At 42.8% G+C, this 22,371-nt stretch overlaps 1 protein-coding gene across 3 annotated transcripts in view; it reads right to left on the bottom strand.

Annotated features, from left to right (window-relative positions):
• Window positions 1–22,371, bottom strand: part of dnaaf9 (dynein axonemal assembly factor 9) — a 258,377-nt gene that overhangs the window by 169,479 nt on the left and 66,527 nt on the right. For all 3 annotated transcript variants that reach the window (XM_059650397.1, XM_059650389.1, XM_059650395.1), the window contains 4 exons: window positions 15,837–15,972; window positions 8,037–8,118; window positions 7,889–7,925; window positions 3,392–3,476 (listed from right to left, as the gene is read on the bottom strand). In XM_059650397.1, the coding sequence (XP_059506380.1) occupies window positions 3,392–3,476; window positions 7,889–7,925; window positions 8,037–8,118; window positions 15,837–15,972 (340 nt within the window). The remainder of the gene's footprint in view (window positions 1–3,391; window positions 3,477–7,888; window positions 7,926–8,036; window positions 8,119–15,836; window positions 15,973–22,371) is intronic.

Genomic DNA, 22,371 nt, shown 5'->3' with positions numbered 1-22,371 from the left:
CTCCATCTCAGGCAACCAGCTTGTAACTGATGTCTATTTCAAGCCCACCGACTCCCACAGCTACGTAGAATACACCTCCTCCCACCCACCCTCCTGCAAAAATTCCATCCCCTATTCCCAATTCCTCCGCCTCCGCCGCATCTGCTCCCACGATAAGACATTCCACTCCCGCACATCCCAGATGTCCAAGTTCTTCAAGGACCGCAACTTTCCCCCCACGGTGATCGAGAACGCCCTTGACCGCGTCTCCCACATTTCCCGCGACACATCCCTCACACCCCGCCCCCGCCACAACCGTCCCAAGAGGATCCCCCTCGTTCTCACACACCACCCTACCAACCTCCGGATACAACGCATTATCCTCCGACACTTCCGCCATTTACAATCCGACCCCACCACCCAAGACATTTTTCCATCCCCTCCCCTGTCTGCTTTCCGGAGAGACCACTCTCTCCGTGACTCCCTTGTTCGCTCCACACTGCCCTCCAACCCCACCACACCCGGCACCTTCCCCTGCAACCGCAGGAAATGCTACACTTGTCCCCACACCTCCTCCCTCACCCCCATCCCAGGCCCCAAGATGACATTCCACATCAAGCAGAGGTTCACCTGCACATCTGCCAATGTGGTATACTGCATCCACTGTACCCGGTGTGGCTTCCTCTACATTGGGGAAACCAAGCGGAGGCTTGGGGACCGCTTTGCAGAACACCTCCGCTCAGTTCGCAAAAAACAACTGCACCTCCCAGTCGCAAACCATTTCCACTCCCCCTCCCATTCTCTTGATGACATGTCCATCATGGGCCTCCTGCACTGCCACAATGTTGCCACCCGAAGGTTGCAGGAACAGCAACTCATATTCCGCCTGGGAACCCTGCAGCCATATGGTATCAATGTGGACTTCACCAGTTTCAAAATCTCCCCTTCCCCTACTGCATCCCTCAACCAGCCCAGTTCGTCCCCTCCCCCCACTGCACCACACAACCAGCCCAGCTCTTCCCCCCCACCCACTGCATCCCAAAACCAGTCCAACCTGTCTCTGCCTCCCTAACCGGTTCTTCCTCTCACCCATCCCTTCCTCCCACCCCAAGCCGCACCCCCCGCTACCTACTAACCTCATCCCACCTCCTTGACCTGTCCGTCTTCCCTGGACTGACCTATCCCCTCCCAACCTCCCCACCTACACTCTCTCCACCTATCTTCTTTACTCTCCATCTTCGGTCCGCCTCCCCCTCTCTCCCTATTTATTCCAGTTCCCTCCCCCCATCCCCCTCTCTGATGAAGGGTCTAGGCCCGAAACGTCAGCTTTTGTGCTCCTGAGATGCTGCTTGGCCTGCTGTGTTCGTCCAGCCTCACATTTTATTATCTTCATCTAAAACATTGTTGCATTATCCCAATTTTTTTTTGAAAAAGTCCCTTTAACCAGCAATCCTGAGCTTTCTAAGCTGTATTGGCTTAGGTCCAGCCAATATTCTCATGCACATTTTCAAATCTCTTTAGGCTTATCCATCCCCTAACTCCCTCCAAAACTACAATTTTTTCACATGTCTAGGCCATAAATTCTGAAATTCCCTCGCAAGCTACTTCTGTTTACAACTGAGCTCGTCCTGTCCATATATTTCCTTGAGAGATCTCAAGCCAAAATTTTGTTTAGCACTCTGATGTTTTGCTATCCTAAAAAGGTACTATATATATTCAAGCACTTGTCTCTGATCCAAGTGTGTCAGTCAACATCACAAAGCAGATTATATGGTCATAATTCTTATTCCTGTATGCAGAACTGTGTGTGCACAATGTCCCCTATCACAATAAAATATTTGAGAAGTACTTGATTGGCTGCAGTGCATTTTGGGACATCCATAAGGTAAAAAAAAAGCCCTATTAATCAAAGTTCTTTCTTCAATATAACCATTTCCGGAATTATTTCTAAATGGATAGAATTACGGGTTCCCACTATTCGGGGAGTTAAGAATGAGGGGGCTATAGTTACAAGATTGAATATAAATGTCTTAAAGCAGGACACAGATAAGGCTTCTTTATATTACGACATTATCTCAGACACTCCTTTGATTAAAAGTTGAAATACAAAGTACTAATAACCAAGGTGCACAAGGGTGCATGTCATCAGGAGACCACTGTGAAGTACTGTGGAGAGTTTTGGCCCCCTTATTTAAGGCAAGGTATTATTTTACTCAAGGCAGCTCAGAAAAGGTTAATGAGCATGATCTATGGTATGGAAGGATTATTTTATCATCAAAGGCTCAACAGGTTGGGACTCATCTGGGTGGCATGAAGGCTCAACAGTTGGCATTGCTGCCTCACAGCACCAGGGATCCAAATTCATTTCCACCCATGGGTGACTGCCTGTATTGAGTGTGCACGTTCTCCCTGCGTCTGCATGGGTTTCCTCTGAATGCTCCAGCTTCCTCCCACAGTCCAAAGATGTGCAGGTTAGGTGGATTGGCTATGCTAAATTGTTCTGTACCTTCTAGCGATGTGCAAGCTAGGTGGATTAGCCATAGGAAACGCAGATTTACAGGGATAGAGTAGGGCAGTGAGTCTGAGTGGAATGCTCGAGGGGTTGGTGTGGTCTTGTTGGATTGAATGTTCTGTTTTCACACTGATTATCTCAGTCTATGAGATTGTCTATGTGATTTTATGATTGTATGACTTCATTCATTGGAGTTTAGAAAAACGAGAGAAAGGTGATCACATGCAAATATACAGGATTCTTAAAGGGCTTGACAGGGTAAATGATGAAAAGATGGTTCCCCTCATTAAGGGAGAGACCCAGGCCAGACAGCATTGTCTCAGAATTAAGGAGTGCCAATTTAAGACCGAGATGAGGATGAATATGTGTTGAGGGTTGAGTGTCTTCGGAACTCCTTGCCACAGACAGCTGTGGGGGCAGAATCCTTGTGTTTATTTAAGGTTGAAATAGATTCTTAAACAGTAGGCAAATCAATGATTATGGGGAAAGGGCAAGAAGGTGGGCATGAGTAATGTCAGATGAGCCATGATTCTGTCGAATGATGGAGCAGGCTCATGGCACCAGAATGATATCCTTCTGTTATTATTTTTTAGGGTCTGCTGGTATTATCAGCAACTGATTTAGCCAATATTTTCATGTATTTCACAGCACTGTGCTGAAAGCTTCCAAAATACAAATGGAGCAAGAATATCCCTTGTGCACTCAAAGCTGTCAAAATCCAACGACCATATTATTTCTCCTTCACCCACTTGGCAGATGCTGCAAAGATGCAATTCTTTTGCCAGGGTATTATGACATTACCTCTGACTTGCCTCATCATGTTTGTTACGGACTGTATCCCCAAAATAAAAGTCAACCTTTATTTAACAGTTTATATTCCATCTTATGAATGACACTTACACTTTTTGAGCTGGATGTTTCCACGTAGCATCGGATGCTAGCCAGCACTGCTTCTATTACAGCTACATAAATCTGTGGCAACACCCTATGAAATAAAGATCAAAGACTTAGACACTCATTCACAATGCAGCTCAGCACAGAGTTTGCCAATATTTCATCCACAAGCCACATGAAGTTCTTGACATTTCTGATTAAAGTTAGAAATGAGTAAAAGGCCTCTAACATGGTCATGCATTAGTCACAATTGCACGTAATATCTATGCATATGCTTTCGTCTGTTTTTGATTAAGTGGTAACAGGAAAAGCAGAGTGAGTGTTTTTCTATTGCGACAGGTGCCTTGTTATTTGGTTACTGAATGGAAGACGTTAAGTAAATGGATACTCCTTCCCTTCAGTCACCCCTTCTCATACAAGCAAAAGAAGTGCAAAACTTGCCCTTTTCCATCCCCTTGCCCATTATCCAGGGTCCAAAGGTTCCTTCCAAGTACCACAGCAATTTAAATGCTCTTGTTCCAATTGTGTTCACCATATTTTCATCCCACGATGCAGCCTTCTCTACAGTGGACAGACTAAATTTGGGGCAACACAGTGGCTTGGTGGTTAGCACTGATGCCTCAGAGCATCAGGGGCCCAGGTTCAATTCCACCCTTGGACAACTATCTGAGTGGAGTTTGCACATTCTCACCATGTTTGCATGGGTTTCTGCCAGGTGTTTCAGTTTCCTCTCAGTCTGAAGATGTGCAGGTTAAGTGCCATACTAAATTGCCCCATTGTGTTCAAGGATGTGCAAGCTGGGTAGATTACCCATGGAAAATGTAGGGATAGGGTAGGGGGTTGTGTCTGGCTGGGATGTTCTTCAGAGGGTCAGTGTGGACTTGATAGGCCAAATGGCCTGTTTCCCCGCTGTAGGGATTCTATGATAAATACTGGTTGAGTGACTACTTTGTGAATTAGCTTCAGCTCTGCCTGTAATCATGACTATGAGTTTCTGATCTCCTGTCATTTTAATTCTCACCTTCACTTATTATGGCCTTTGTCTTTGACCTCCCAGACTTTTGGAATCATGAGGGGCATAGCCTAAAGGTGAACAGCCAAGGTCTATTCCTCATGGTAGGCAAGTTTAAAAACTACAGGGCACAGGTTTAAGGTGAGAGGGGAAAGATTTAAAAAGGGACCTGATGGGCAACTTTCTTACATAGAGGATGGCACATACATGGAATGAGCTGCCAGAGCAAACAGACAAGGCCAGTATAGTTAGAACAACATTGCAAAGACATCTGGACAGGTACATGGATAGAAAAGGTTTAGGGGCATATGGACCAAGTGCAGGAAAATGGGACTGGTTCAGTTGAGGAAACCTTGGCAGCATGGGCGAGTTGGGCTGAAGAGTTTGATTTTGTACTATATGACTATGACTCTGTGCTCGATATCAGTTGAAGGAATAGAAGCCCTTCTTTCAGTTAGGTACTTTGTAGCCCTCTGAAGTACAGCACATTCAACAAATTCACATTAAATGGATGCAACAGTAGTATAAAGTTCTGCAACCAAACACTCCCAAGGGGAAGGTTTAAACTCTGCTGATGAAAGCAAACTGTTGATATCAGATCAGCTGCCTTGCAAGATACCTAACTGAATTTCTTTTTAACAAAGTGGCCAATCCGAGATCACCTGCTCCACTTTGCAGCAAATTGATACTTGTGTAACACCATGTGGCTGTTCCTGGCTGCAATATGAAGGTTACCACAGACCAGAAACTGAACTGGACTAGCCACATGATTATTGTGCCTGGAACAGCAGATCAGAGGCTGAGGATTCTGCGTTGAGCAATGTATACCCTTGTCTTGCCAAAGCATTTCCACTATTCAAAGGCACAAGTCACGAGTGTAATAGAACGTGCTCCATTTGCCTGGATGATTGACATCATGAGTTGATAAGAGTTTACACAATCAGAAGTTAAAATATCATCACTCCATCTGCACTGTGCAAAAGCAGATATTAATTAAAGCTAAACTTTCTGATTTTAAAAATCAGTCTTTTCCCTCTTCTTTTGCAAAAAGTACAAATGAATTGACAATACTATCAATAATTTATTGCTTGACAAACAAAAATCTAAATAACATCTGGGTGCTAAATGAGTGAGTAAAACTTGATTGAGTTTTTTTGAGGAAGTAACAAAGATGACTGATGAGGAAAAGGCAGTGGATGTTATCTACATGGGCTGTACCAAAACATTTGGCAAGGGTCATCATGGTACACTGACCTAGAAGATCAAATCACGTGGAATCCATAAGCCAGTAGTTGGGTACAAAATTGGCTTGGCCAGAGAAGACAGAAGATAGCTGTGCAAAAGAGCATTTCTCTGACTGGAAGTCTGTGGGCAACAGGATCATCAACGGGACCTCTGTTGTTTATAATCGGTTTGCATGAAAGTGGCAGTGGTTGGATTCTAAATTTGCAGATGACATGAGAATTGATTGGAGTTGTGGATAGTGAGGAAGGACATGAAAGGATGCAGCAGGATATTCATCTGTTGGACGCAGATAGAGCAAATAGATAGTAATCGAGACAAACGTGAGGTTATGCATTTTGACAGGTCAAATCCAAGAGGAAGGTCTATTGTAAATGGCCAGGCCCTTCAGAGTACTGAAGTACAAAGATCTTGAGTTTTAAGTTTATAGCTCCCCACAAGTGCAAACGCAAGTGGATAAGGTGATAAAGAAGGGATACAGAAATAACAAGGTGTACAGCTGGATGAACACAGCAGGCTAAGCAGCAGAGGGGGAGGAAGGCTGACGTTTCCGGCCTAGACCCTTCTTCTGAAGGGTCTAGGCCCGAAACGTCAGCCTTCCTGCTCCTCTGATGCTGCTACTTGGCTTGCTGTGTTCAGCCAGCTCTACACTTTGTTATCTCAGATTCTCTAGCATCTGCAGTTCCTACCATCTCTGAAAGAAGGGATACAACATGCTTGCCTTAATCAGTCAGTGCACAAAGTATAAAAATTGGCAAGCTATTTTCCAACGTAAGAGACTTTGGTAAGGCCACATTTGGAGTACTGTGCGCAGTTCTGGTCACCACACCATTTGAAGGGATGTGGAAGCTTTGGAGAGGACGCAGAAAAGGTTTACCAGGACGTTGCCTGGATTGGTGTGTATTAGCTGTAAGGAGGGGGTGAACAAATTTGGATTATTTTCGCTAAAGTGTCGGAGGCTGAGGTTAGCCTGACGGATGTACATAAAACTGAGAGGCAGAGACAGGGTGTATAGTCTCTTTGTCATAGTGGAAACTGTCAAATACCAGGGCACACACGTTTAAGCTGAGATGGCAAAAGCTTCAAAGGAGATGTGCGAGGCAAGTTTTTGTTTTAAACACTGGATGGTAGGTACAAAAACACGTTTCCAGGAAAGGTGGTAGAAGCAGATCTGATAGCAAAGTTTAAGAAGCAGTCAGGCAGACACATGAACAGGTAAGAATAGAGCGATATGGACCACGTGCAAGCAGATTAGAATAGCATCACGGTCAGCACAGATATTGTAGGTCGAAGAGTGGAAAACAGGAACAGGCTCTATGTTTTTGATGCTGCACTAGTCCAGGCAAGTGGAGAATATCTGTCATCACCCTGACTTGTACCTTGGAGACGGTGGACAGGTTTTGGGGCATCAAGGAGTTACTCACCACAAAACACTCAGCCTCTAACGTGCTCTTGTTGCTACAGTTATTACACTGAGTCTTAATTATCCAGTGATTCACTACCCACAGATCAGCACTCTCACAACATCAGCCCGAGGTCCCATCTTTTACTTTCCCCAGTGTCTCATCTGGTCTGCTTCAGTAAACATTGTCTGGTCCTTAACAGTACACAACAGTAGTTTCCATGTTTTTTTTCCTGTGTCCTGTCCCTCGCAGATTATGAGGGTTGACTGTGTATGGCTGTCAAGTTCAGCTCCAGGTCTATGGCCATCCCATGGAAAAAGCCATTTGATAAATAATCGGTGTTAAAGAACAACTAAGGCATATTTTCTCCCACGAAAGTTTAAATTTGCCACTAATATGCAATACCACTGGTGCAAAGTTGAACTGGACATGGGCAGTGGCCAATGTACTCTGTTGAAAAGTATATAAATAACTTGCAATGCTGGTTGTAACACTGTGGAGCTGGAGGAACACAGCAAGTCAGGCGGCATCAGAGGAGCAGGAAAGTTGATGAAAGATTTCGTCAACTTTCCTGCTCCACTGATGCTGCCTAGCCTGCTGCGTTTTGCCAGCTCCACACTGTTATCTCCGACTCCAGCATTGGCAGTTCTTACTATCTCCTTGCAATACTGGTTTCCAATTAAAACCTAATATTTTTAAATTCTATTTCTATTAATTATTTTACAGCATTTTTCAGAGATTCATTACAAAAAAGAAATTTTAATAGCCATCACAGCTAACATTGGTCCTGGCCTATTATTCATGTTTTTATTTTAAAAGATCACATTGAAACTCAGTAAAACTTACAACAGTTCATTATTTTTCTGTTGATTGTTGTCTTTGCCTGTAAGAATAGAATTAAAATAGGCACTCACTTAATTTCTGGAAATCATTAGAATTATAGAAACATATTAAATATATAAGTATCCTGTCTAAATTAAATATTTAAGCTTACCTGTATAAGGTACATGTGAATTTCCAAAGAAGTACGTCCTTGAGCATCCTAAAGGCCCTCTTGGAGATGTGCACTGCACAACCTAGAAGTTATTGTATTTTATTATTCCATCTAAACCTGGCAATCTTGAAATCAAACAGGTAAACAGTGATTCTCCACATTTTCAGACAAAAGCAAAATATAACTTAAGATTCAGAATTAACAACAAATCAAGCATGGCCATTAAAAAAACACCGTAAGTATGAGAGTGCAGATTCATAGTATTTTCCACATCATGCATTTTTGTCACAATTCCTACTGAATCTTGTGTGGACAACTACATTAAGAACCCAAATCCATGTGACAAAAACAGCTTCATATATCGAAACTTTTCAAAGAATTATTGACAATGTTTTCAATGTTGAAGATAAAATATCAACTGAATAAAAACCTAAAGAACTGCGGATGCCGTAAATCAGAAACAAAAACAAAAGTTGCTCAAAAAGCTCAGATCCGGCAGCATCTGTGAAGGAAAAACCAGAGTTAACATTTCAGGTCTGGTGACCCTTCCTCAGAACTAATGGTGGCTGGAAAACATCAGTTTATATGCACAAAATAGGGAGGGGGAATGGGGTAGGGAATAAACGATAGGACAGAGCCTAAAAAGATTGAAGAGAAGTTGGACAAAGAGTTGAAATTGGAATGGAAATCCCATGGGAGAACTTCAAGTTGGGCATGCCAAAAGAAGTGAGTTAAATGCGAAATAAAAACCCAAAGAACTGCGGATGCTGTAAATAAGGAACAAAAACAAAGTTGCTGGAAAAGCTTGGCAGATCTGGCAACATCTGTGAAGCAATTGACCTCTTTGCCAAGTACAGTAACTTATTTAGCATCTGACTGAGAAATAAGCATGCAGTTAACTGCTGTATACCGAGTAATAGCAGTAAAAGTCAACATGTAATTTTGGACAAATTCCACTAGGAGTGTGGATAAAGCAAATTTTCTCAATGTTAAAATGCAACAATTCTCATTTATTATGCTTTAGATTTTAAATTAAAATACTATAAAATTTCCATGCATACAACAAGAGACTGTTGTGAAGTGTAAGTATCAAATCAATGGCTGCTGTACATTCTATATTCTGGAGACAGAACACAGAGAAAAATACTTAATGTCCGGACTACGAGAATTGAACTGTGTATGGTTGGCACTGCTGCCTCACAGCACCAAGAGTGCGGATTCAATTCCAGCCTTAGGCAATGATGTGGGAATTTGCTCATTCCCCTCATTTCTGCGTGGCTTTCCACCAGATGCTCCAGTTTCCTCCCAGAGTCCAACAGATGAGCACATTAGGTGGATTGGGCCCGTGCAATTGCCCCATATTGTTAAGGGATGTGCAGGCTATGTGGGTTAACTATGGTAAACATGGGGTCACAGGGATAGGGTGACATGCCCTTTGGAGGTTTGGATGGGTAAAATGGCTGAAATCTGTACTGGAGGGATTTGATGAAACCATTTATTTTCTACTAAGCTAAAATTGGATACCAGTTCAGTATAACTGACAAAACATACCAGTCTTGAGAACCGATGGCTGCAATGAGTACTGGCAGAGTCTAAAGTCAGATATTTTGCCTGTAGTTCTTACGGCTAGCCCTTCGTCCTTTCCTTTAAACAGGAAAAATGTCTATTGGTTTCCAAGATGACTAGATAACAACGCGATATTGCCTGCGTCTTTTCTTCAGCGGAGAGCGGCGGGAACCGGGCGGAAGTGAAGTCGGAGCCGAGAGGCAGTTGGGAAGGTAAGCGACCGTTATTTAAACACTTACCTCGAAGCCCCAGGTCCTACACAGTAGGGCCTCCCGCCCTCCTCCTCTAACCTAATTAAAAGTCCACAGACTCGCAGCAGGAAGAGTGGGAGCGTTGATCAGAGGCCTACAGGTGGGTGAGTCTGCTTTAAAGATTAGCAAATACCTACTTTGACCGTCGGAGCCCTCCATTCCTGTTCCAGCAGCACAAAGAGCGGGAGCTCTAACCGAGGAGGACTCTCGTCTGTTGTTAAGGTAAGGCTTTTCAATTTCTATCCTTGTGTATTGTGTAATTTATTAAAAGTTTAATTGCTTAATTGAAAAAGAGTGCAGCAGAGAAGTACTAGAAGGCATTTAATACATAAGTTGTAAAAGTTAACTAAATAAGTAGTAACAGCTGGACAGGTGATGGGCTGTAGCTGTATGATGTGGGAGCTGACTGATCCCATTGTGAACGGCAGCAACCACATCTGCAGCAAGTGTTGGTTGCTGGAAGAACTCCGGATCAGAGTAAATGATCTGGAATCTGAGATTCAAACTCTGCGGCACACCCGGGAGGGGAAGTGTTACCTGGACACTTTGTTTCAGGAGGCAGTCACACCCGGTAGATTAAATAACTCAAATTCAATAAGTGTTCAGGGACAAGGTGTGACTGTAAGTGAGGCAGGTAGAGGGATTCAGAGTTCAGGAGTGCAGGAGCCTCAGGCCTTGACCTTGAGCAACAGGTATGAGACTCTTGCTCCCTGTACGGTTGAGGTAAAGGACTGTGGACAGGATGAGCCAGCTGACCACGGCACCGTGGCGCAGAAGGTCATTCAAGAGGGAGGAAGCAAAAAGACAGGTAGTTGTTACAGGGGATTCTATAATTAGAGGGACAGATAGTATCCTATGCAAGCCGGATCGGGAGTCCCGCATGGTGTGTTGCCTGCCCGGTGCCAGGGTGCAGGACATCTCCGACCGGGTTGAAAGGATATTGGAGCGGGAGGGGGTGGATCCAGTTGTTGTGGTCCATGTGGGGCTAACAACATAGGCAAGGCTAGGGTAGAGGACATGTTCAGGGATTATGAAGCACTAGGAAAGAAATTGAAGTACAGGTCCTCAAGGGTCATAATCTCCGGATTACTGCCGGAGCCACGTGCCAATTGGCACAGGGAAAAGAAAATTAGGGAAACCTACATCACAGGAACAGGCCCTTCGGCCCTTCAAGCCTGCGCCAATCAAGATCCTCCGTCTAACCTGTCATCTATTTTCTAACGGTCTGTGTCCATTTGCTCCCTGCCCATCCATGTACCTATCCAAATATATCTTAAAAAACGCTAATGTGTCTGCGTCTACTCCCTCCGCTGACAACGCGTTCCAGGCGCCCACCACCCTCTGCATAAAGAACTTTCCATGCATATCTCCCTTAAACTTTCCTCCTCTCACTTTGAACTCATGACCCCTAGTAATGGAGTCCCACACTCTGGGAAAAATCCACCCTGTCTATACCCCTCATGATTTTGTAGACCTCAATCAGGGGCCCCCTCAATCTCCGTCTTTCTAATGAAAATAATCCTAATCTACTCAACTTCTCTTCATAGCTAGCGTCCTCCATAGCAGGCAACATCCTGGTGAACCTCCTCTGCACCCTCTCCAAAGCATCCACATCCTTTTGGTAATGAGGCAACCAGAACTGCACACAGTACTCCAAATGTGGCCGAACCAAAGTCCTATACAACTGCAACATGACCTGCCAACTCTTGTACTCAATACGCCGCCCAATGAAGGAAAGTATGCATATGCCTTCTTGACCACCCTATTGACCTGCGTTGTCACCTTCAGGGAACAATGGACCTGAACACCCAGATCTCTCTTCATCAATTTTCCCTAGGATTTTTCCATTTACTGTATAGTTTGTCCTTGAATTTGATCTTCCAAAATGCATCACCTCGCATTTGCCCAGATTGAACTCCATCTGCCATTTATCTGCCCAACTCTCCAGTCGATCTGTATTCTGCTGTAATTTCTGACAGTCCCCTTCACGATCAGCTACTCAACCAATCTTAGTATCATCAGCAAACTTGCTGATCAGACCACGTACACCTTCCTCCGGACGATTTACATATATCACAAACAACAGTAAACACGTGGCTAAGGGATTGGTGTGGGAAAGAGGGATTCCATTTCATGGGGCACTGGCATCAGTTTTGGAACCAGGGGGATCTGTACCTTTGGGACGGTCTCCACCTGAACCGATCTGGAACCAGTGTTCTAGTGAAAAGGATAAATAGGGTGGTCAGTAGGATTTTAAACAAGTGAGTCAGTGGGAAGGGAAAGTGAAAGAGACAGGGAGTATGGAGTTAAATGGAAAGCTAAGCAATAGGATAGCATGTGTACAGGTGGATTTAAGCTCAAGGCAGACTAGGAATACAGCAAAAAGGAAGGATAACTTCGGACATCTTGAGATTTCCAACCTCTCTAATAATGATAAGAAAGCTAGCATTAAGACACTTTGTCTAAATGCTCGTAGTATTCGCAACAAAGTAGATGAATTAACTGCTCAAATCCTCTTGAATGATTATGATGTGGTAGGCATCACAGAGACATGGTTGCAGGGAGTTCAGGACTGCCAGTTAAACATCCAAGGATTCACAACATATCGAAAAGACAGAGAGGTGGGCAGAGGGGGTGGCGTTGCCTTGTTAGTTAAGAATGGAATTAAATCTACAGCACTAAATGACACAGGGTCAGAAGATGTGGAGTCTGTGTGGGTGGAGTCGAGGAACCACAAAGGCAAAAAAACTATAATGGGAGTTATGTACAGACCTCCTAATAGTGATCAGGACCAGGGGCACAAGATGCACCGAGAAATAAATAGGGCATGTCAGAAAGGCAAGTTCACGGTGATCATGGGGGACTTCAACATGCAGGTGGATTGGGTGAATAATGTTGCCGGTGGATCCAAAGAAAGGGAATTCATGGAATGTTTACAGGATGGTTTTTTGGAACAGCTTGTGATGGAGCCCACTAGGGAGCAGGCTATTCTGGACTTCGTGCTATGTAACGGGCCAGACTTTATAAAAGACCTGAAATTAAGGGAACACTTAGGAGGCAGCGATCATAACATGGTAGACTTCAGTCTGCAGTTTGAAAGAGAGAAGGCAAAATCAGATGTAATGGTGTTACAGTTAAATAAAGGTAATTACAGGGGCATGAGAGAGGAATTGACAAAAATCGACTGGAAGCAGAGCCTAGCGGGGAAGACAGGACAGCAACAATGGCAGGAGTTTCTGGGTGTAATTGAGGACACAGTACAGAGGTTCATCCCAAAGAAAAGAAAGATTATCCGGGGTGGGATTAGACAGCCATGGCTGACAAAGGAAGTCAGGAAATATATCAAAGAAAAAGAGACAGCCTATAAAGTGGCCAAGAGCACTGGGAAATCAGAAGATTGGGAAGGCTACAAAAACAGGCAGAGGATAACAAAGAGAGCAATAAGGAAGGAGAGGATCAAATATGAAGGCAGGCGAGCCAGTAATATTAAAAGCTTCTTTCAATACATAAGAAACAAACGAGGGGCAAAAGTAGATACTGGGCTGCTCCAAACTGATGCTGGAAGGTTAGTGATGGGAGATAAGAAAATAGCTGAAAAACTTAAGTACTTTGCCTCAGTCTTCACAGTGGAAGACATGAGTAGTATGCCAACAATTAGGGAGAGCCAGGGGGCAGAGTTGAGTGCAGTAGGCATTACAAAACAGGAAGTGCTAGAAAAGCTAAAGGGTCTAAAAACTGATAAATCTCCTGGCCCCGATGGGCTACATCCTAGAGTTCTGAGGGAGGTGGCTGAGGAAATAGCGGAGGCTTTGGTCGTGATCTTTCAAAAGTCACTGGAGTCAGGGAAAGTCCCAGCTGATTGGAAAATTGCTGTTGTCACTCCCTTGTTTAAGAAAGGATCAAGGCAAAAGATGGAAAATTATAGGCCGATTAGCCTAACCTCGGTAGTTGGTAAAATTCTAGAATCCATTGTCAAGGATGAGATTTCTAAATTCCTGGAAGTACAGGGTCCAATTAGAACAAGTCAGCACGGATTTAGTAAGGGGAGATCGTGCCTGACAAACCTGTTTGAATTCTTTGATGAGGTACAAATATGTTAGAGCAGGGAAACCCAGTAGATGTTATCTATCTAGACTTCTAAAAGGCCTTTGATACAGTGCCCCACGGGAGGTGAGGGCCCATGCTGTTCAAGGTGAGCTATTGGCTTGGATTGAGGATTGGCTATCTGACAGAAGGCAGAGAGTTGGGATAAAAGGCTCTTTCTCGGAATGGCAACCAGTGACGAGTGGTGTCCTGCAGGGTTCAGTGTTGGGGCCACAGCTGTTCACCTTATATATTAATGATCTGGATGAAGGGACTGGGGGCATTCTGGTGAAGTTTGCCGATGATACGAAGATAGGTGGACAGGCAGGTAGTACTGAGGAGGTGGGGAAGCTGCAGAAAGATTTAGACCGTTTAGGAGAGTAGTCCAGGAAATGGCTGATGAAATTCAACGTGAGTAAATGTGAGGTTTTGCACTTTGGAAAAAAGAATACAGGCATGGACTATTTTCTAAACGGTGAGAAAATTCGCAAATCAGAAGTGCAAAGGGGATCTGGGAGTGTTGGTCCAGGAATCTCTAAAGGTTAACTTGCAGGTAGCGTCCGTAATTAAGAAAGCAAATGTAATGTTGTCTTTTATCTCAAGAGGGTTGGAATTTCAAAGCAGCGATGTGCTTCTCAGGCTTTATAAGGCTCTAGTTCGGCACCATTTAGAATACTGCGTCCAATTTTGGGCCCCACACCTCAGGAAGGACATACTAGCCCTGGGGTGTGTCCAGCGGAGATTCACACGGATGATCCCTGGAATGGTAGGTTTAACACATAATGAACGACTAAGGATCCTGGGATTGTACTCATTCAAGTTTAGAAGGTTGAGAGGAGATCTAATAGAAACTTACAAGATAATGTATGGTTTAGAAGGGGTGGACACTAGGAAGTTGTTTCCGTTAGGCGGAGAGACTAGGACCCGTGGGCACAGCCTTAAAATTAGAGGGGATAAATTTAACACTGAAATGAGATGACATTTCTTCAGCCAGAGAGTGGTGAGCTTGTGGAATTCATTGCCACAGAGTGCAGTGGAGGCCAGGACGTTGGATGCCTTCAAGGCAGAGATCGACAAATTCTTGATCTCAGAAGGAATCAAGGGCTACGGGGAGAGTACAGGGAAGTGGTGTTGAAATGCCCATCAGCCATGATTTAAATGGCGGAGTGGAGTTGATGGGCCGAATGGCCCTACTTCCACTCCTATGTCTTATGGTCTTATGGTGTCTTCAATAGCCCAATATTGAACAACTCCATTAACTGGAAGGTGTCCAAAGCCAGCTACCAGCTTTTTATACTTCCCTGTTGCAATAAATGGATTTTCCTGACAATTTGACAAGCCTATTTCTTGTACTATGTGTTGCAAAACACTGATGTAAGCTCCTTTTTAATCCAGGTGATCAATATTAAGGCAGAGGTGCAAATGTTATCCCATAAAATGAAAAACGAACCATCTAATAAAACACCAAGTTTAAGTTAGGTCTAGATCAATGGAAGAAATCTTCGATGAGCCTGTAAAAGCTTAAAAACCTTGCCGCCAGTCTTGTTGGTTAATTTAAAACAACACTTTGCCTGTCAGTCTTGGATACAAAACAAATTTTATGGGATGTATTTTGCAAAGCGACTCGAACGTAAACCAATTAGCAGCTGTACTTTACCAATAAATTCATGAATTTCTAAACAGTGTTAAACAATAAATGTATTTTGTCATCTGAAACTTCAGCTTTCAACAACAAGTAGAATGAACAGTCCAAATGAACAGACTTGAGGAATAAATTCTGTTTGTATCCAATGACAGAGATACAAAGCATTTCAGTTAGGAAATTAACAGCAACTTCGATTAAAAAAACCAGCAAGCATAACCAAATGTATAAAAATATGAAGTGGGAAAAACAAATTACCATATGCCTGGCAGTGCCTCCTCTGTTGTTTGTGTTTCGAACAAGGTGGCCCTCGGATGGAAAAGTAAAGCTGTACGAGTTTAAGTTTTCTTTTGTTGAGTGACAACCAAAAAGAACAAAAGGTTGCCTATCAGTGCTGAATAAGGAGTAAGAAAAATCAAAAACAAAAAGTCACTTCCATGAAATTGGGCACATCCCTCCAAAGAAGCAAAAGACTTGTATATTATTGCAGACATCTCAAAGCAGTTTCCAACTAAAAAGGCTTTCCAAATTGTAGTCATTATTCCAAGATACAAAACAGGGAAGCCAGTATATGCACAGCAAGCTGCCACAAGCAGAAATGGGACAATGACCAGATAAACCTTTGTTTGTGATGCTGATTGAGGGATAAAATCAGACCAGGGCAGCAGGGATCAATCTGCTGCTCTTCTTTGAAAAACTAGCAAGAGATCTTTTTTACCTCATCAACAGGCTGATGGAGTAGTGTATACAGCATTCATCTCCTTACGAAAGGAAAGATGTAAACATTTTGCAAAACAGTTCAGAGAGTGTTTACTAGACTAACATGTGACTTCTCACATAAGGAAAGGTTGGACAAAGCTCAGCTTGTATCTGCTGGATTTTAGGACAATAAGAGGTCACTTGACGGAAATGTACAAGATCCCAAATGGGCATGACAGGATAGATGTGGAAACTATGTCTCCTCTTTTGAGAGGATATACAAGGGGTCATTGTTTTAAATAAGGGGTTGTCCACTTAAGACAGATGAGAATTTTGTCTGCAACAAAGTGCCCTAAGTCTTTGGAAGTCTGCTTCCAATGCCTTTTGGAGGAAATGAGGAATGGTGATGGCCTAGTGATATTATTGTCAGACTGTTAATCCAGAGACCCAAATAACATTCTGGGAACCCAGGTTCAAATCCTGCAGAAGCAAATGGTGGAATTCAAATTCCGTAATATATCTGGAATTAAGAGTCTAATGATGATCATGAATCCACAGCTGATGGTCGGAAAAATCCATCTGGTTCATGAATGCCCTTGAGGGAAGGGCTGGCCTACACATGACTCCAAGACCCACAGCAACATGGTTGACTCTGAAATATTATCGGAGTCAGTGGGAATATGGAGTAGCGGCTACAATTAAATCGGCCGGATCTATTTAAATGGCAGAGCAGGTTCAAAAAGGCCAAGTGGCCTACTCCTTTTACTTGTTTATCTATGTATATATTGAGGACTTGAACAGGTGGGGGGTCAACACTGTCCAGATAGTACTTTGTAAAAGTGCCTTTCTGTCCACTGGCAATACAACACTGGATCTACTGATTCTCCAACCTGACTCTCTACTGACTCTCCAATCTACTGATTCTCCAATTTGAAAGCTGAGTACAGGATTAAGGATAGGATTCTTGGCAGCGTGGAGGAACAGAGGGATCTTGGTGTGCAGATACATAGATCCCTTAAAATGGCCACCCAAGTGGACAGGGTTGTTAAGAAAGCATATGGTGTTTTGGCTTTCATTAACAGGGGGATTGAGTTTAAGAGTCGTGAGATCTTGTTGCAGCTCTATAAAACTTTGGTTAGACCGCACTTGGAATACTGCGTCCAGTTCTGGGCGCCCTATTATAGGAAAGATGTGGATGCTTTGGAGAGGGTTCAGAGGAGGTTTACCAGGATGCTGCCTGGACTGGAGGGCTTATCTTATGAAGAGAGGTTGACTGAGCTCGGTCTCTTTTCATTGGAGAAAAGGAGGAGGAGAGGGGACCTAATTGAGGTATACAAGATAATGAGAGGCATAGATAGAGTTGATAGCCAGAGACTATTTCCCAGGGCAGAAATGGCTAGCACGAGGGGTCATAGTTTTAAGCTGGTTGGTGGAAAGTATAGAGGGGATGTCAGAGGCAGGTTCTTTACGCAGAGAGTTGTGAGAGCATGGAATGCGTTGCCAGCAGCAGTTGTGGAAGCAAGGTCATTGGGGTCATTTAAGAGACTGCTGGACATGTATATGGTCACAGAAATTTGAGGGTGCATACATGAGGATCAATGGTCGGCACAACATTGTGGGCTGAAGGGCCTGTTCTGTGCTGTACTGTTCTATGTTCTATGTTCTATGTTCAGTGGGAGGCACCTCTGCTGCACAAACTAAATTCCACCCTGCAACTCAATTAAGTATTTAATAAATAATAAAGGATATCCTGGTCATTAGCACAGGTCTGATTACCTGAGACATTCAGTTGAAATCGTGAATTCAATAATAATTTACATTTATACTTAGCCAACATTTAGGTCAGTCAACATTTCTAATTCCCCTTAAAATAAATCTAATTCCAAATATTGTAAACATCTAAGCAGAACCTGGTCCTAAATTCCTCAATTCAGAAATCAGTTTTCATATTCACATAAAATTGAAAAGCATTTCTGTACTTGCAGATAGCTAAAATGGAAAAGAATTCAGGGAAAATAAAAGTATTATCCTAATTTTCAATCCTACAGTAATCACTTACAAATATTGATACAGCTACTTAAAACTTATCAAAATCTTTGCAAAGATCATTTAGACAACGTCCCTGTATTTTGTAACGTAGTCCACAACAGATAAGCCCCCCAACCATTGTAAAAAACTTTCTTTTATTTTTAAAGATTGTGGAAGAAATGGGGAAGAACAGTTTTAATACTAGTATTGTAAAAAAATTGCCACGTGTTTTGAAAAGCAAGTAACCTGTCATTTGGGGTAAGCAAAATGTAAACTGCCATGTGAACAAGCAGTAATTCATGTGTTTACAGACAGCTGATTCTGTGATAAATGTAGCTGGGTAGCAACAGGAGCCAGTTCATCAATGATGGAAGTTTTTTGCTTGACTGAGCCACTTGGGCCTGATGGAGAAGGGTTTTGATCTCTACCAGATCAAAAGCTCTCTCTCAGCTCTCTGCAATCAAAATCAATTTTAAACCTTAAGAAAACTAGTTCACATTTCCTTCTGCACTTCTTGTAAGCTGTAACTTTTACAAGTGATCTTTTATAAGCGACCAGTCACCTTGAGTTCATTGTAAACAAGTGAAAGCATCCAGAGAAAAGCGACTCGGAGCACTTTCTGGCAAGTACAAGAATTCTAAGGATCGTTTGGGGAAATTTAGATTTTAGACAATAAAGGGATGAACGATACCTTCATATTAAAAGCAACTGAGAGGCTAAAATCAACAGGATTTCTATATACATCTGTGTAATCAGAAGACAACGTTAATTAAAACACTCTAAGGCCCTGGACAAGCAACAGAGTAGGACGGACATTGAGAATGAAAGAAGACAGCAACATGGAGGGCAGGATGCAACTGCAGTGGAGGGGATGCAGAAGAGATTTAGTAGGCTATTGCCTGGGATGGAGCATTTCAACTGTGAAGAGAGGCTGAATAGGCTTTGGAGAGGTTGAGAGACAGCTATTCCAGTACCTAAGACGATGACAGGTTCAGAGTGGATCGGAAGCAGCTCTTTCTCTGAGTTGACAAGTTAATAACAAAGGGGCATAAGTTTAATGTGAAAGGCAGGAAGTTGAGAGAGAATTTGAGGGAAAAAAGAAGACATTTTCACCCACAGGGTAATGAGTATCTGGAGACACAGAAAGGGTGGTAGAAATGGGAAACCTCACCATCTTTAAAAGGTAACGTGGATGAGCACTTGAAGTGTCACAACATTCAAAGCTATTGGCCAAGTGACGGCTAGTGGAATTAGTAAAAATACGTTGGCACAGATTCAACGAGTGGAAGGGTCTCTTCCATGCTCTACAAAGATGATGATTTACTGTTCACTCCCTGTTTGGGTGAAAGAGACCTAAACACATTAAGCTATAACATAACAGGGGCATCTGTTTTGTGTTGTCTTTGGAGGAGGACTGGAATATGGCTGATTATATGTTAACAGTATAATCAACTTTTCTGAACGCTTCAGAGAGTTTAGCTTTGGTGAGGTCAGATTTCTCCTTGCAATGATCCAATAAGACGATGATAAAGCCTATATCATCTCCAGCAGTTGATTGTTTAAAAATGAAGACAACAGGATCATCTCAACTGCTCGCGAGTAGGAACTTCTGAACAGCCTCGAACCAGAACATATCATTCCCTGTCCGTGTTTGTGTGTGGGAAACACTGAGTTTAAAAGGGAATTAATTTATAGTATTATACATCAATGGTTTAAAACAGTTTACTTGTGGCTACAAGAACAGAAGTTGCTGGAATAGCTCAACAGTTCTGAGGAAGGGTCACCGGTCCCAAAACATTAACTCTGATATTTTCTTCACAGATGCTGCCAGACCTGTTCAGCTTTTCCAGAAACTTCTGTTTTTGTTCCCAATTTTCAGCATCCACAGTTCTTTCAGTTTTTACCTTTGCTACAGTCTAATTACATGAAATAAATAGCAAGTCTTCTTAAGTACACGGTTTGTGCGATCGATCTGGGGCTGAAAAATAAGGTAATTTGGGAAACTTTGTGTTGTTACTTTAAAAGCTGTTAAGTTTTGTGACAACTCCAGGAATAGCAGGACTTGATTTCCAATGCACTAGCCTCGTAGTCTTGATATCGTACGTGCACAAAATATGCATTCTACATGTTCCAAAACTAAACCTCAGTATTTACTTGACTTGAAATCGAAAGACTTAAGCTAGTTTCTGACTATTCAGGACTGATCCTAATTGAGCAGAAAGCCATCATTACTTCGGTATTTTCTATTCTATTTTGATCTATTTTATTGCAACATTATCTTGACAAATATGCTATTCCTTTTACTATCCTTGGACATTCAGTAGAGTTGAAACTGACTATTAAATTGCCATCCACATGAAAACTCTTTCATTTAAATGCTATAAAACCTGCTTAGGTCGTTCAAATACTAAAAGAAATTCAATTGCAATGAAAACAATGTTAATTCAAAAGCTAATCTATTTACAGTACGGATTCAAGACATTCTGCAAGAATACCAAGGGTAACAAAAATCTTTATACTGAAGGAGAAGTCAGTGCCAATTGGTTCATTTCTCAGACCATTCAGTGTCAATGTGCCTCGTTTGAAGGTCTGGCAGTGAGCTTTCAGTCATCATAAACAGTAAATTCGCCATGACAACGCCTCGACTGAAGTTCGCCTGCAAACCAAACAGCACACTTCTCTCATGCAGTATAAAAAGTTGCTACGGTCATGTTTGGTTTTCATGTGATTGTCCTGATGAGTTTAAAATAAAAACCTTTGACAAAACATGCTAATACTACCCAGATTCAGTACTACCAAGCCATTATTTAACATAGAATCAATTGACATAAAATGAACAACTTCCCTGCCAGGTGGAGGTTTTTTCCCCTGATCCTCTGATCTAAGGAAAAACATACTGGTATTGAAGGCAGTAAAAGGGGTCAACCCTTCAACAACACAGATGAACTGGAATTTCTATCAAAGACCAGTAAATCTGTGGAATTCTTTATGACAGAAGATTGTAGAGACTGGGTCATTAAGGATAGTACATCTACAAGAATAATACCCAGACATCAGGGTTGGGTTTTGAGAGGAGATTATGTAAATTATGCCTGTTTTTTCTAAAATATAGAAGGTTAAGGGATCATCTGCTGAAGTCTTCAAGATAATAACAGGAAAACACAGGGTAGATAAAGACAACTTACTTTCGCCGGTTGGAGAATGAAGGTGCACAATCCAGAAATTAGGGTGAGGCAATTCAGGACTAGTGCTGGAGCAAAGAACAATACAGCACAGGAACAGGCCCTTGAGTCTAGTAATTCACATTTCCACCCTGGGAAAAACACTTCAACCATCTGTTCTATCCATGATTCTCATAAATTTTATAAAGTTTTATCAGGTCGCCCCTCATCTTTGATATTGAAGTGAAAACAAACCATGTTTGTCCAATCTCTCCTCATAGATCATAACTTTGAAACCAAGAAACTAGCAATCTATTTCTGCACCTTCTCCAGAGCTTCCACATCCTTCTGGTTGCGTGGTGGCCAGAGCTGTATACAGTATTCCAGATACGGTCGAACCAAAGTTCTATACAGCTGCAACATGACTTGCGAGTTTTAAACTTCATGCCCCAGCCACTGAAGGCGAGCATGCAATATGCCCTCACAGAATCTCAACGGTGTAGAAGCAAACCCTTTAGTCCATCGAGTCCACACCAACCATCCGACGTGCATCCCTCCCAGAGACACCCCCCACCCCCCCATCCCTATTACCCTGCACTTCCCTTGGCTAACCCACCAGGACTGCACATCCGTGGGCACTACTGGCAATTTAGCATGGCCAATCCACCAAAACTGCACATCTTGGAACTGCGAGAGGAAACTGGAGTATACACAGGAAACATATACAGACGTGGGGAAAATGTGAAAATTTGACAGACAGTCACCAAAGGCTGGAATCGAACCTGGGTCCCTGGAGCTGTGAGGCAGCAGTGCTAACCACTGAGCCACCGTGCCACCCTTCTTGACCACCTTACCCAGTCAAATATTGCGCAATTATCCAACTTCTGACTTTACAATGGCAAGAA

The sequence above is a fragment of the Stegostoma tigrinum genome, chromosome 1 (genome assembly GCF_030684315.1).
Source record: "Stegostoma tigrinum isolate sSteTig4 chromosome 1, sSteTig4.hap1, whole genome shotgun sequence".
NCBI lineage: Eukaryota > Metazoa > Chordata > Chondrichthyes > Orectolobiformes > Stegostomatidae > Stegostoma > Stegostoma tigrinum.
The sequence above is the reverse complement of the archived record's forward strand: the minus strand, read 5'-3'. Positions and strand labels throughout refer to the sequence as shown.